Here is a 16,818-nt window from a genome sequence, read left to right on the forward strand (position 1 = left end):
CACTGAGGACCACCTCTGGTTAGACTTCACCTCCAGTCTGCCTGAGCACAGACTAGTCCCGTCCAGCAGCCTGACAGAGTCTGGAGAGATAATAGAAGATGAAATAGAGATAAAGACAGCAGACACAAAAGAAAAACATGTCATGAAACAACAATTCAGTGATTCAAGGTGGACTCAGCACAACTCCAACATCAGTTCATCATTAACAACAGAACACATCTTTCTACCAGCACAGACTGCAGCAAGTTCACCAGCACATTTCCATTTAATACTCTGTCACACTTGTTCTCCACGTCTGAACACTTTCAACATGTTTCCAAACAACAGCACAACATCATCATCTGCAGATTTCTCTGCTCTGTTCCTTCTGCTCAGCTACTCCACAATCTTTGCTCTCCACACAAACAAGTTCAACACTTTTCATTCTGTCTTAATGTTCTAAGAAGACCTGGAACCCAGAAGAAAAAGCTGCTTAGAAAATGCTCCAACAACTCTAACAGGGATAGGGGCTGGACTCTCTCCTTTGAAGGAGCTGCCAGGGTGGAGGACGCCACGTGGGCGTGGAGATACTGACGAGCCCCCGGCTGAGCTCAGCTGCTCAACCTGGGTACATTACTGTCATACGTGATGTCATAGATGATGTCACTGATGGGCTTACCTGAGCAGGTGACATCCAGGATGTAGTAAGAGGAAATTGATGATACACACTCCCTCAGAGCAGATCCAGACTGAACACAGTCAGACCAGATCCACCACACAGGTCTGTCTGAGGACTCCTCTCTCTTTCCTACAGAAACAGCAGAGCCACAGTCCAGCTCTCTACAGACACCAGCTGCTGTCTCCAGGGTCCAGTAAGAGATACCCACTGGTCTCCAGTCTCCCTGATGTTTCACCTCCAGTGTTCCTGCGCAGTGACTGGCTCCTCCCACCAACCTCACTGGCTCTGCACAGAAAAAAAGAGAGTCATTAGTAAAATAATGTAATTAAAACACACAATAACCAATACTCTGTCTCAATTTGCAACCTTCCATACTCACACTTAGTATTTTGAGTGCATAAGTGTGTTCACACTGACTAGTAAAAATGCAGCACACTATGACGATGGTGTTCTCATGACTGTCAAAATGCTGGACATCTCTCACCCCCAGTGGTTTCCATCTTCCATAAACTCCTGGATTTTTATAGCTCCTGTGTTTCTGCATGTTTTCTGCTCATGCTCAAAACTTTCTGCACATTAACAATCTCTCACACATATCTGTGTTCTCTGACATTTGCAGAATAATATTTTGAGTCATAATATTAAAAAATTAGAAATAAAATCGGTATCTGATAAGAATGAAGTTATAATATTTTAACGAAATCTACCTGCCCCTCTGCTGTGCATTATCCTGCGTTATTGCTCTGATGATATGATCGTAGGTTTCCCCCTTTAGACCGTGTGACTGACAAAGAGCCCATCTGGGACTGTGCTGGATGAGACGAGCGGACTGCTCTTCATCAGAGGTAGAAAACCCGAAACTGAAAACACTTGTGATCAGACAGAAATATCCCCAAAATCCACATCAAATCCACACACATGTTCACTTCAGCACCTCTGATAAAGTGCAGCTCACAGCCGCTTCAGAGGGAATTAAGCATCAAACAGAGCAAAGTGCCTCAGAGCGAGGGGGACAGAGACAGCAGGTGTCTGTGTCGCAGTCAGGTGTGTCATGTGATTGTCTCACTACTTTGCGCCGACTGTTAACAGTTTTTGTAGCAAGTATATTGATTAGAAAGTGACTGACTGAACATTTATATTTAAATGTTTTGATTGCAATTTTGATAGAGACAATTCAGTTGTTGTGGACAAGCCCTGGAGCTGAGTAACGGTGGGGGGGGTCACATTGCGTGAAAATGCAGCAATATTATTGCAAGTAGCCTCCGTTCTTTGAAGACCTGCAAGACAGGCTGCGTCATGGGGATTATTGCATATTAATATGGAAAATATTTGTGTTGCTGTTGTTGAGTTACATTCAGGGCTACAGTCAAAACATCCAGGGATAAAGCCCCGGAAAAATGACCTGGCAACACTGATGCGTAAATGTAGAAGTACGTTCATTTTTTTCATATTTTATCAAATTTAACTGAAGTCAAGTGAGCAAACAAGCCAGCAGATATTATGGCTGGTTACAATCACGGTCAAATTCTGGCGATGATGATCTGGAGCCTTATTTATAAATGGTGCGTACATATAAAACAGGGCTGCGTACGTCACTTCCCAAGCAAAGGTTGTGATCTATTAAAAACAAAATTGACAGTCTTCCACGCAAACTTTGAGGCATGCTTACGCACACAAACTGGAGAAATGAGAAACGTTGACTCACATGCAGAAGGATGAAACGGTTTGAAATGAATACTATTGTGTAAAATACATAGAAAAATTGCCTCTAAGTATTATAGGCTTAAACCCATTCTGAATAAACAGACACCCGTTTTATTGATTTTCCCATAAGTGAGCAATAAAAAACATAATTTAAAATAATTTGCGAGGTACACAAAAACAACCATTATTTAGGATAATAACCACAAACAGAGATATTTGTTTCTGCAAAAGAACACCTAATATGATTTACTGTTTAATTGGGAATCATATTAATTAATACTTGCATGCAGTGCAATTTATTCTCATAAATAAGGTCAACGGAGGAAAAATTACATTTAAATTGATGCTATTTTCAGTGCGTCAGTCGAGCAAATACGAGTAGTTTCATATATTGTTATCACATGTTCATAGCCTTATCGAGCCAAATGCTGTGCCTGTGTGGATGTGATGCACTGCTTGTAAAAACATGTTATGGAAAATATAATACTATTTTTTAAGGAAATCTTTTAGTGTACTGCTTATGTCATATTTCATTTAACTCATCGGCAGCCTCATTAATTGACCCGTCGCTAAGCCACACCCCCTTAGTTACTGTTGCTGAGTCTTGCAAACTGTCGGACCTGTCGGACGTTTATCACTGCGTTGCTTCTGTCTATTACTGCACTCCCTGGAGTATTATTGTCTAATTTTTTGTAACATTTATAGCAATTGTAAGTTGCTTTGGATAAAAGCGTCAGCTAAATGAATAAATGTAAAAGTAAACCACCATATTATTAGTGACTTTTGTGAATCAACACTGTTCCTGTACAGCTGGATAGATCTCTGTCCACTATTACAACCATTAAAAAGCAAAAGCGGTAGGTCTAAATAATGTTACATTTAGTAGTAAGTTAGCTAGCGTTAGCTAACTTAGATTACATTAGGAATAATCCACAGCTGACATTTTTCTGGATTGCTTTACTACTGCTACTATACTTCTCCTTTGTACCTCTCTGGGTAGCAACTGTAAATATTACTATTACTAAGTAACCCAGGAACAGCGTTTGAACAAAAAAAGTCAGCAGAAAAAGCTAGAAAACAACTCCTTTTGCACAAAAGTCCTATACTGCACTGTGATTGGCCAGCTTGCAAATCCGACGTGGCTTAGCAAAGGGTGAGTTGACACACAGTTCAAATCAAAGCTGCAGCTCCTCTTCTACCTGAGCAGGTGAGTCCAACAGCTTTTCCAGGTGAGCAGGTGTTTCTAGCTGAGCCTGAGCTTCTACAGTCCAGGAGAGCAGACTCATGGCCTCCACACTGGAACTCTTTGGTCCACATCGGAGCCTCCACTTCTCCATAGAGCGCCCCCTGGAGGAATGAAGGAGCCCCACAGCCAAGCTCCCTACAGACCACCTCTGCATCCTGCTGGTCAAAGTCAGCTTCACACACTGAGGACCACCTCTGGTTAGACTTCACCTCCAGTCTGCCTGAGCACAGACTAGTCCCGTCCAGCAGCCTGACAGAGTCTGGAGAGATAATAGAAGATGAAATAGAGATAAAGACAGAAGACACAAAAGAAAAACATGTCATGAAAGAACAATTCAGTGGTTCAAGGTGGACTCAGCAAAACTCCAACATCAGTTCATCATTAACAACAGAACACATCTTTCTACCAGCACAGACTGCAGCAAGTTCACCAGCACATTTCCATTTAATACTCTGTCACACTGATGGGTTTACCTGAGCAAGCGAGGTCCAGGATGGAGGAAGAGGAATCTGATTCTACACATTTCCTCAGAGCAGATCCAGACTGAACACAGACAGACCTGATCCACCACACAGGTCTGTCTGAGGACTCCTCTCTCTCTCCTACAGAAACAGCAGAGCCACAGTCCAGCTCTCTACAGACACCAGCTGCTGTCTTCAGGGTCCAGCCAGAGCCACTCACTGGTCTCCAGTCTCCCTGATGTTTCACCTCCAGTGTTCCTGCACAGCGACTGGCTCCTCCCACCAACCTGACATCATGAGGCTCTGAACAGAAACAAGAGAGTCATCAGTAAAGAAGTGAATTCAAGAGATTAAACTAAAACATGATTGCTGATTCTGCTCTTGTGATTCTTTCTTTCTCTCTTTACCTGTTGAGGTGTGTTGTCCTTCAGTCTGGAGTCCTGTGATTGGAGCACAGCAGTGGACAGAAAAAACACTCAGGTTGTTTTTTTTTAGAACTTTCTATCAGCTCAGAAACATCTCAGTGAACTCTCTCTAGAGTCATTTTGTGAATTGAACATGTGAATACACAAAAAGCACAAGCCAGCAGACTGGTTTATATAGTGTCACAAGTCAGTAAAGGTTATGTCAATAATCAAGTGTGAGTGTTGTCAGACAGAATAAACCAAAAAGCAAGCGAGCGGGCAACCAAACTGCCCTCAGCAGCTTCCCGGTAAACATGGCATGAACAGGTCAGAACACAGCCTCATTAGCTGACTCAGCCCCGAGGTGACAAGAGCCAAACCGGCAAGAAAAACTTCGTACTGTGTTCCCAGTGGTCAGACTGGCCTCCGTCAGTCTTGGAGTCTGCGTGACGGGGTGGGGGAGTGACCACATTCAACTACCAGCTACACACCGATCAATAGACAGCTCCCTCACTAGCTGTGTGTTTTTACAGGAAACACATTAATAGCAAAGAGCAGTCCAATGGAAACTTTGTGCTAGAGAAAGTAATCTCTATGTGTTATCCCCATTTTTACAAAATGCACCTGTAATCTGATTATGTCTTTATTTTCTGTACTGTAAGGGAATACATTGACTTTATTTTTGTATCCTGATTACGTAACGCCGTTACATGTAATCTGTTATTCCCCAACCCTGTGAAAGATGCATTACCACCACCACCACCACCACGGTAAAAGAGCTTTTTGCTGAGGGGAAATGAAATAAAGTTGAACTTATTTAAAAAATCCAAAAGATCCGGGGCTTTTGACAAAAAATTCGGGGCTTAAGCCTAATTAGCCAAGAGTCCAAGACTATACATTCATGCGTGAAAATGAACAAATTACTCACTACTGAATGAACCCCTCGTTCCTCCTGAGTCACGTACAAGATTAGGTTAATAACCTTTATCACAGTCAGTATGTCAGGTGCACGTGTCCAGCAGCAATGACCATAAACAAAATAAATGTTGACATCGGAAGGCTGCCATGTTGGATAAACTTTTTACACAGGAGAGATTATCTAGTTTTTTTTTAACTCTAGCTTCTGCATTCTGAACAAGCTGAAGACTTTGGTAACAGTTGAGGAAACCAGAGAGAAGGACATTACAATATCCAAGATACAAATTTATGGATTACAACTTCAGCATCACACAGTGATAATGGTGGATTTTGGCAATGTTACTTAAAAAAAAAAAGAATGCTGTCTGAGATTACCTTGTGGTAACATCTATCTTTACATAAACAGCAAGAAAACACATGTAATCACCACAAAGGTAGGTGTGTGATGAGGCACTTAGCTAACAAGGCAAGATTCGAGATTGGGTTCACGAGATTGAGACGAGGACACTATTTTTAAGAAATCTTCAATGCTAAATTATATGAAAATCTTAATCATCAAACACTTAATTTCCCGCATTCTGGTCAAGTTTTCTGTTCCAATTTATGGTGGAAATATTTTTATTTATGTGAACGAAAACAAAATGCAAACTATAACAGAATCTAATGCTTAAGCTCAAATACAACTGCAAAAGATCAGTAAGTGCCATGGCCATATATGGACCTCAGTAAGGAATAGACCATATTGACCATGTAAACCATATTGAGAGATAAAACTGTTAATATATAAACTCTTACTGGAAAGCAATCTAATATTCAGTATTGCTAACTTCAGGTAATCTGAGAAGGAGGTTGCAGGCTTGGAATTCATCAGGCTGACTTGCTGTGGTTAGTAATGCCTAGGGAGGTGGTAATAGGGCCTCTTAACCACAAGGTGGAGCTAGTGTGATTAGTAGGAAAGGGAGTTCTAGCAGTCTTTCAAAATGGAACGGGGAGTAAGTTGGTGATAGTGTACAGTGCATGGCTGCCAATGGTGGCCGCAAGAGGGAGAAAAGCATAGCAAAGGGTAACAGGTGCAGAAGATGTTGCAAATAAACCGCCAGCATGCGACTACCAAACCTGCTTGGATGAAGACTATCTCGTGAGAAGAATGAGGGATGGTCCCAGAATAAATACATTCCATAAAACCAATGTTTTGGGTGCAGTAGAAAGCCTGGAGCCAGGTGTGAAGGCTGAGGATTCTGCTAAAACATGGAAATTGGGCCATAGATGCAGACTTTCCACTACTGTTGAGCAGTTCAAAGAGGCAGAGAAAGTTTCTGTACGTGTGCTCGGATTGATGGCATGTGGTGTCATTTAAAATTATGTGGATTATAATCCTCCTGATGGTTGTCGGGAATAAAGCCAGGAGTTTGTGGAGTTTATTAATGATATAGGGAGTTGTGGCACTGGGAAAACAGTGTGTGACTGCATTAGCGGAGGAAAAGTTCCTCACTATGGAATCGATCACTGAAGTTGGGTGGATGAGAGGAGGTACAGTGGGGGGTAGATGCGAGTGGCGTGTTGCTGCAGCTGTAAGACAAGACAAGGCAAGGCATGTTTATTTGTATAGCACATTTCAACAACAAGGCAATTCTAAGTGCTTTACATAAAACATAAAAGCAACACAGGGAAAGTGAAAAAAACTCCACATTAAAATATAATTTTTAAAGGGTAAAACAGGAAATTGAAACAGGACAGTTTTAAAAAAGAAAAGAACTGTACATAAAGTGCACACAGCCAGATGCAACGGGGGAGCATGCTCCTAAGTAGTGGAATTTCCTGCTGACTTCCGACCATAGAGACCACCAGAGCTTCTCCTAGCCACAGAGCATTTAGCCCACACACCCAAATAGGCCAGGTAATCCAGCAGCAATGGAAGGCACTCCAGCAGCATTTGTGTCCCGTCGAGATGGCGGACAGGTTAAGAATATTTAAAATCCATGCATCTGATAACAAAAAGTTTTAACCATGTAAAAATATCTTAAATATATCAGTAAACAAGAGCTTTTAAGTGAGATTCAGTAATGCTGAGGTCGGTGAATTTTATGAGTAGACTTTCTGTGACATTCATTACCTGCAGCAGGGGCACATATAGATGAAAAGACAAGTCAATAATGATGGTCAATGATGATTAAGTAGGGTTGATCACCATACTGGCCAACCACTAGACATCACAGCCTAAATTGGGAGACCAAACTACTGGGGATGTCAATTCAACTGGGAATAATACCCCCAGAAAATGTGTGTCATCCCAGAGACTGTTGTTTGCATTCTAGTGAATTTATGAAGTAATTTTGTTGCTGAAATGCAGGGGAAAACATATATCAAGGGGGGAGTCCAGAAACATTAGAGCATCACACATTTCATCGCATTCTGGTGAATGTCTGCATCAATTTATGAAAATGTCAAAATTTAGGAATGACATTTCAAAATCTAAAAATATAACAGAATATTATATTGCACTTTCTGCAAAAGAAGAGTCACATGACACACAGAGCCTGACGAAGCTAACAAAGATAACTACCCTGATGAAACCCATTATCTCTGATTGGGGATTTAGGTTTAGTCAAGCCAGTTAAAGCAAAGAAAACCTGGCTGGGTCAAACCTGCTTCGTAGTACACCCCTTAAACATCTGAACACACTTCAGCATACCTGAAACACTTGAAAACCTTATCAGACCTGAACACATTGGGAAATGTTTTTTCCTAGAAAATTTAAACGAGTATACTAGTGTAATAAGATATTTGATATAATTGAAACCTGGACAGAGTACATGTTGTTGCTAATACTACAGTCGGTGACATTATGGCATGCAGCCAAGTTACTTATGAATTACAAGTTAAACTTTATTTATTCTCAATTAAAGATGCCATGATTATTTTTTTAATGTTTTTATTATAGAGAAATATTTAACTGTTGATATAGTTAAATGATTCATTTTTGAAAGAAGCAAAAAATCAAAAAAACTCATCAGCTGAAAGAGTGGGGACAGACAGTCCACTGCAGTATATGGAGGTCACCTCTTCGACAGGTAGACATCGCTCAGGGATGTAAGTACCCTCTTGGCAATTTCTTTAAAATATTTAAAATGCACATTTGCAGTAATATTATTAGAGCTTAAAAGTAGATTATACAATTTTTGCGGAGTGGGAACATAGTCCACATTTTGTAAGATGTGTGTGTGATGTTGGTGGGTGTGTGAGAGGCACTGAAACTAAAGAGAAATTTAATGTGAAATATGCAGTAAATATCTCTCCTGATGTTTAGAGATGTTGAAATAATATTCTTCTTAAATCTGTGAGTGCGATTAATTTTGCATGAGGTTGCTTAAAGAAACAGTCTGACACTACAAGTCATGTCATTTGCACACAAGTCCATGTTTTATACTTTTTTATTGATAGTTTTATTATAAGCCACAATCTTAACTTCCTGTTTAACTGAGACTTGATTACACGAAGATACAATCAGTTCATGGTCTTGGTGTACAGAGCATAAGAAAGGAGCGGGAGCTGCCATTTTGTTTAATGTTCTTTTGAATCTATGGCTGAAGCAGAATTCCTCTCTTCCAGCTATATTTCTAAATATCTACTGGCCACCTAAATGCATGTGAACATGTGCACATATTTCAGTGTTTACACCCTAAACAGCCTTTCATATTGTTCTCTGATTTTCTCCCAGATTCAATAAAGAGATCTGAATTCTAACACATGCTGTTTAAAGTCCTACCTGAGCTCCACAGCAGCAGCAGCACCAACAGGTGATCCATGTCCAGGTAGACCGTCTCTCTGGCCGTCCGCCTGCTCTCTGCTCTGATCATCATGTGCTGTCCTCAGTGTATATCTGCATACAGGAAGAGGTGGAGCTTTACTGGAACACAGCTCATTCAGCTGTCTTTAGTTTCAGTCAAGAGTCCTCGTCTGAGTCTCTGTCACAGGATCAGGGTTTTCTGCCGCCCATGTTTCCAGTTTGACCGGTGGAGCGGACAGTGGTCACACTGGAGTCCAGTCTGAGTCAAGTTCTCCCTTTGACCTGTGTGTTTGTGTGTTTCTTTTCTGAACAGCAGAAGTGTTTAACTCCAGCAGGACAAAGAATGAATGTGGAGATTGTCCTGAGCTGACGTTAGAGTCCCAGTCTGAAGTCTCCGGCTCTGACTGGTTTCCAGTTGGACAGGAAACTGTCTCTCAGATGCTTCACGTCAAACTGTCGACTTCATGTCAGTTAAACTTCAACATGTTGCAGTAAAACGTGGATTACAGGAAATGTTGTTTCCTCTGCTTCACTTCCAAGTTAAAGATGGTGTGAAACCACTTTTAAACTGGTGTTAAATTGTTTTAAACTGGCTCTGGTAACTGTTGGCTCAGCATACTGGTGTTGTCCCTGTCTGAACTTCATTTTGTCCTTTAGAGATGATTTCGACACTCTGTGGTCTGTAGTTATCCGCTCTGATCTGATGAACTTTAATTTGATAGGAAGCTGCTGACTGATTACTGATTACAGGACTGTGTTACCATGACAACCAGAGCAGGCTGAGGCGTTGCTATCAGATTAAAGTGGTCAGCGTCTTCTTATTCTTCCTGCTAGATGTGTCTGAGTTCAGTGTTTCAGTGTGGACATCTCCTTGCTGACTGTAGTCTGTGGAAGTGCTGCTGCTTTGCTTTCTGTCACTGTGACTGTGTCTCACTCACTTCTATGACCTCATGTGTCAGGGTATCATTGGATAATTTATCCTTGCTTTGTGGAACCAGCAGAGGTCACTCTACCCCCAGCTGAGGCGCCCAGAGGTTCTGACTTGTGTTTATAAGATGACATGAAAACAGTCTCTAGAATCTGCCCCACACTGCAGTGTTTCCCATTTGATTTATTTGTGGCGACACACCACATCAACGCTGACCGCCACATACTATATACTATTTAATAAACAACTGCTTTGACTATTTACATTCAAGTATAAACATGAGTTATTTAACTAGTTAGAAACCTGTGCAATGGCTGCAGTTAATTTGTTTGCAACTTACTGTTTTTCACATGCACATATAAAACCATGTCAGCATACATTTGTATGTTGACAGAAGGACAGGCTAAGGACAGGTTGTTAACCCTTTGACGCCGATTGAGACAGACTGCAAGCCAAGAGATAGCACGTGGATTCCCCCAATGCCTGTTGGTGCATATTCAATACGTATCTAGGAACCTTTTGCGAGCCCTGGTCTCGTTTATGCCTGTTGTCGCTAATTTGCATCATACCTGCACATACCTGAATTTATATATTTTCCATGTTCTATAGACAAATTAACAATCTTCACGTAATTTAACAACAGCTTGAAAGCAAATGAAAACACAAATAATTTTTTGATTGTAAAAAAATTCAGGCGTTAAGGGGTTAATATACAAGCTAAACAAAATTGGGCCTAGCATTGACCATTGGGGAACGCCAATATCACAGTTTAGGTATGTAGAATGAGTATTGCTATATATAGGCTGTGAGACACCTAAATAACCATAGCATCATTATCTGACCTGATTGTCTTACAGGTATTGTATTACACCTTATTGTTACTTAGCTAGCTAGCTAGCTACTACAAATGGTTGCTGAATGAAGAGTAACATACCAGCCCTTTCTCTGTGTTGTCCTGTCTTGTTTTTTCTGCCTTTTGTATTGGAGCTGTCTGTCTGCCCCCCTTAGAATTAGTTTGCCTTTGTTTTGGCCTCTACCTTTGTCATAAGCCAATGTACTTTTATTATATTCTATTAAAACAATTGAACTGAACCGGTTCTGCCCCATTGTCTGCATTTTGGGTCCAGTGCCTTGTTTTCCTGTTTACTCACTTGTACTGACTGAAAGCACATTAGAGCTGGAACTCAAATCCCAGATGACACAATATTCATAATGTCAGCAGAGCTTTATTGTTTGCAGGTCAGAGCATCATCAGCATTACACAGGTGTGACTGAGGAGAGGCAGTCTGTCCTCAGCTCTTATAGGACTTTGATACAACACACACATTAACTGTAATCTTCTTTATTATTGAGAAAGATATTAAGATATATTATTAACACTCTCAGAACACAGGAAGAGGTTTCAACCCCCCTCCAGGCTAAACTCCTTTATAATGAGTTCACTTTAGTTTCCCAACAGCTTCAACATTGTGACATCATGGTGGATATATAAGACACGTCTATTCATACAAGCACAAACACAATCATAGTGGAGAAAACATGATTAGAAGAGAAAACTAACAGCTGTTCAACACCAAATAAATCTGCTGCCATGATTCAGCACTGATGTTAATCTGCACACTGAACTCACTATTGGTGAGCAAACATGGAAGTACAAGAAGAGCAGCAGTCATTTCACACCACAGAGGGCGCGAAGTACACATCTGACATTTAAAAGGTGATTACATTTGAATTTCCTCATGAACTTATGACATCATCATCACACTTCATAGAACTAGAATTAAAAAGCTTTTGTGATGTTTAAACATCTGGATCAACAGTGTAGAGCTTGTTTTCTACACAGCTGCTGCTCACACTGATGGTGTTCACCTGCTACTTCACTGCTGCTTTACCAGCTGCTGTTAATTTACCAGACATGTACCACAGCGCTGCCACAACTCCTTCATCTTTGTCCACTCGACTTTTCATCTCCTCCAGTTTCTGGACCTTCTCTGTGTCTCCTTTCTCCTTCATCTACTCAATCAGGAAGTCCAGGTGGACATGAGTGGACAGTGAATCAACATTCAGGGCGATCTGATCCAGTTTGACAACAAGCTCGAAGGACTTTTCCAACAATTGATCTTTGTCCTTCTGAAGTTTTTCTATTCTCTTTTCTAAAGTTCCCAAAAGGCTTGTTGTCTCCTCACAGCCAGTTTTACCTCTTTCATACTTGTTTTTCACATCTTTTAGGTTCTTCTGAACTTTCCTTGTCTTGGTCACATAGATCCAGTTTTCTTTCACATGATCTGATACAGGACACTTCCTGGTACATGAAGTGCAGCGGCCATCTTTCATGACCTCACAGCTTTCTGGACTTCGGGCCAATGTGCATCCAGGATAGTGACAGTTCTTCTCACAGACTGTACAGCAGGTAGCTCCTTCATAAAACAACACTCCCACCCCACCTCTGATACTTCCTTTAACTTTGTAGATCTCATCATCTTCTACAGTGAATTCTTCATTTCTCTTCATCTCTTCTTCATGTTTCTTCAGAGCTTCCTGAGTCTGTTGGTTTTCTCTCTGTTTTAGTTCAGTGAACTCAACTCTCTCTTTCAGGTTTTGGATGCAGGCTGTCAGTCTGATTCGTATCTTCAACACTTCAGTAGTTGTCTTCAGTTTCTGAGGTGCAGTTTTTTACAGAAACTCTGTGAACTGATCCATTCCTTTCATTGTTAAGTTCCATGCACTTTTAAAAAAAGGCTTATCCTTTTGAATTCTCTGTTTACTCTGGTAGTTATTGAACATAAAATGAATAGGCTCGTTGTCCTTATCTTTGGCTATCTTAATGTTTGCAGCATCAAGAGCTTTCAGAGGATTTTCAGGTGTCAGACCATCTGAGTGTGTGATGAGAGCAACAATATATTCTCCATGTCTTTTCCAAACAGAGACACCACTGAATCAAAGACGTACTTCAGTCAGTCACCCAGTCGATTCTCAGTTGCTTTCAGCACCAGACCCACTGCATTAACCTCATGAACTCCGTCCTCTGAGCGGAACCAGTCTAATAATCTCTGACTGATGATGTCATCATGTTGGATCCCTCTGGTGTCTCCGTATCCAGGAGTATCGATGATGGTCAGAGAGTAGGACAGAGTTTCACCTTCAAAACCAAAGACCTGGTACACCATCACATCTGATGTCTGACTCTCTGTTTGGTTTCTCTCCCTGTCCTTCTCGTCCTCTACGATGTGAAACCAGACATCCTCCTTCCACTTCACTCCCATGGCGTAGTTGACCAGAGCGTTGACCAGAGTAGATTTTCCTGTTCCTGTTTCACCCACAAGCAAGATGGTTTTGTTTATCTTGTTCACATTTCTTTCACCAAAAGTCATTCTTCTTAGAGGTCCAATGTTCTCTTTCTTTGGTCTCAGCTGGTAGACAGCAGGAGGTCCTGATTGGATCAGAACACTTTTGGGAATGATGTCCTTGTATTTGGATGAGCTGTTCCTGAAGAAAATTACAACCCCAATTCCAATGAAGTCGGGACATTGTGTAAAATGTAAATAAATGCAGAATACATTCATTTGCAAATCCTTTTCAACCTATATTCAATTGAATACACTACAAAGACAGGATATTTATTGTTCAAATATTTTTTGCAAATATTCACTCACTTTGAATTTGATGCCTGCAACATGTTTCAAAAATCTGGGACAGGGGCAACAAAAGACTGGGAAAGTTGAGGAATGCTCAAAAAACACCTGTTTGGAAGTTTCCACAGGTGAACAGGTTAATAGGAAACAGGTGAGTGTCATGATTGGGTATAAAAGGAGCATCCCCAAAAGGCTCAGTCATTCACAAGCAAGGATGGGGTGAGGTTCACCACTTTGTGAACAACTGTGTGAGCAAATAGCCCAACAGTTTAAGCACAACATTTCTCAACGTACAATTGCAAGGAATTTAGGGATTTCATCATCTACGGTCCATAACCTCATCAAAAGATTCAGAGAATCTGAAGAAAATGTAAGCGGCAAGGCCGAAAACCAACATTGAATGCCTGTGACCTTCGATCCCTCAGGCGGCACTGCATTAAAAACCGACATCAATGTATTACCACAAAGGCACAGGAACACTTCAGGAAACCATTGTCAGTTAACACATCTTGTCGCTACATCAACAAGTACAAGTTAGAACTCTACCATGCAAAGCGAAAGCCATATGTCAACACCCAGAAACGCTGCGGGCTTCTCTGGGCCCGCGCTCCTCTGAGATGGACTGACGCAAAGTGGAAAAGTGTGCTGTAGACTGACGAGTCCACATTTTGGAAATTATAACAACGTCGCTTCGTAGTAAAAGAGTGTAGGTACTAGACTGGCCTGCCTGCAGTCCAGACCTGTCTCCCATTGAAAATGTGTGGCGCATTATGAAGCGCAAAATACGACAACTGCGACCCCGGACTGTTGAGCAACTGAAGTTGTACATCAAGCAAGAATGGGAAAGAATTCCACCTACAAAGCTTCAACAATTAGTGTCCTCAGTTCCCAAACGCTTACTGAGTGTTGTTAAAAGGAAAGGTGATGTAACACAGCGGTAAACATGCACCTGTCCCAGCTTTTTTGGAACGTGTTGCATATCAAATTCAAAGTGAGTGAATATTTGCAAAAAACAATAAAGTTTATCAGTTTGAACATTAAATATCTTGTCTTTGTGGTGTATTCAATTGAACAAAGGATTTGCAAATTTATATTCTTCTTTTATTTACGTTTCACACAATGTCCCAACTTCATTGGAATTGGGGTTGTAAACGTGAGCTTAAAAACTACTGAACACAAAGTCTTACTGTATATATTTTAATTTTTTATATAATCACATCAATCTGAAACTTGCGTGTATGCATTTCAACAAGAAAATAAACACTGAAACTCTGTTATTGTAGAAACGTAGTTTTACTCACGTTGCCATGGTAACAGCTTCTCAGGAGCTTGAGGATGCAGCAGCTTATTCGTTCTCTGGATGAAAGAAAAACAGTGACCTCCTGTCAGCTGTGCTGCTGTTATTAGCAGCTGTCAGTGCATTTACATTCACTCATTTTGCACTTTCATCCAAAGTGACTTACAGTTTAGGAACAACATACAACCATCAACAGAGCATCAATACAACACGAGAACTACAACTGACAAAACATACTAGTTAGAGCAGCAATAAATACTAGTAAGAGCTGATAGCACATATATCACATCAAAGGGGTAAATACCCAGGGAAAGAAGTTAGAGTTAAGTGCAATCTATACAAGATATTGTAAGGAGACAGAAGAAGGTTTAGCATGTTTTAGTTGTCTGGATGAAAGAAAACATGTGCATTAACAATTGGATATGTTTGTGTGCAAACATTTATAATATACACTATAAGAGATATGACACTCAATGTCAGTGGGGGTCCTGGGCCTTAAGCAGCTATCCTCCTGATCAGTCCTGAGCTCCATTAGAGCGTCTAAACATGGATTAAAGAAGCTGAAAGTTTAATTATGTTTCCTCTGGAGAGTTTCCTCTCTGCCTTGTTAATCTTATTACTGCAGTTTTTTTGTTTTGTCCCACGATATTTGCTGTGAATATTACTGCATGCATTGAAACGTTTAAATAACTGATAACAGCTAATCTAATTATGAAAGTAAATAGTAAAAACACACATACATCAATGCAACACAATGAAGAAATCCCTCCGTAAGCTACAGGGACCGGTGGAGGGGAGGTAAAATGAACAACTGAGTCTCTAATGTCAGAGGCGCATCACACCATTTCAGCTGCTATAATTGGGACAAAACAAGTTCAATCCGCTGCTGACGTAAAATTATTAGGCTGTAATATCACAGAGCATGCAGCACTGACCTGCTGTGTTTCATGTTGTAATAATATTGCCCATTATGTAGTCTGCACATGTCATTCCAACAGTAGAGTCCTGTGATGACAGCTGTAATTGGTGCTATATGAAATAAAGGGCCCATTTAACGCTGCTTGCAGCTTTAATTAGGGTCCGAGCATGAAACATGCAATGACCCTATTGAAACCCTAGGAATTCTTTCTTTCTTTCTTTCTTTCAGTTCACCACCCCAACCCGGATCTCTCACACCAAATCCACGTGGATTTGGTGTGAGAGATCCACGTGCGACCTCAATTGTAAGTTGCTTTAGATAAAAGCGTCAGCTAAATGAATAAATGTCTGAGTTTGCTCAAATTAAGTAAATTAAAAATAAGATAAGTCTGAAACTTTCATAAATAACTCTAGTACAAAATTACTCAAAATGGGTTTCTGGTCTCTCTTATAGGATAAATGGATTTATGTAAAATGATGTAATAATGTGAACATGTAATAATTTTTAATTATGAAAAAACTGGATTTAAATATGTTTACTTTAGGTTTTGATAATACACCTGTAGCTAAGACTCTTCAATCAAGTATCTGTAAAATGGAATTAAAATTGATTTTTCATCACAAACCCGTAATTTTACAGGAAGTTTTCTTTTTTAACCACATTAAAAGGTGTGAACGCCTGTCATTTAACAATAAATTAAATATTACCTTTCTGTAATTTTACCACTTTGGGGCAATTATATACTATGTTAATCTAAATTGTAATCTAAGAATTATAATAAAAGTCAAAAGCTGTGAAATTACAGTAATTATGGCTGTTTTCAATGATCAAAACTGTGTTTCGACAGTTTAACAATACTTGTAG

At 40.4% G+C, this 16,818-nt stretch overlaps 1 protein-coding gene across 1 annotated transcript; it reads right to left on the reverse strand.

The window, feature by feature from the left end:
- Positions 1-12,777: 12,777 nt before the first annotated feature.
- On the reverse strand, positions 12,778-15,047 carry LOC123982169 (septin-5-like). Its single transcript, XM_046067590.1, has 2 exons — positions 15,040-15,047; positions 12,778-13,592 (listed from the first exon to the last, which is right to left on the reverse strand). The coding sequence occupies exons 1-2, from the start codon at positions 15,045-15,047 to the stop codon at positions 13,061-13,063; spliced, it is 540 nt and encodes a 179-aa protein (XP_045923546.1). The 3' UTR covers positions 12,778-13,060.
- Between the last annotated feature and the right edge of the window lie 1,771 nt (positions 15,048-16,818).

Source organism: Micropterus dolomieu, linkage group LG13, assembly GCF_021292245.1.
Source record: "Micropterus dolomieu isolate WLL.071019.BEF.003 ecotype Adirondacks linkage group LG13, ASM2129224v1, whole genome shotgun sequence".
In the NCBI taxonomy this organism is placed as follows: domain Eukaryota; kingdom Metazoa; phylum Chordata; class Actinopteri; order Centrarchiformes; family Centrarchidae; genus Micropterus; species Micropterus dolomieu.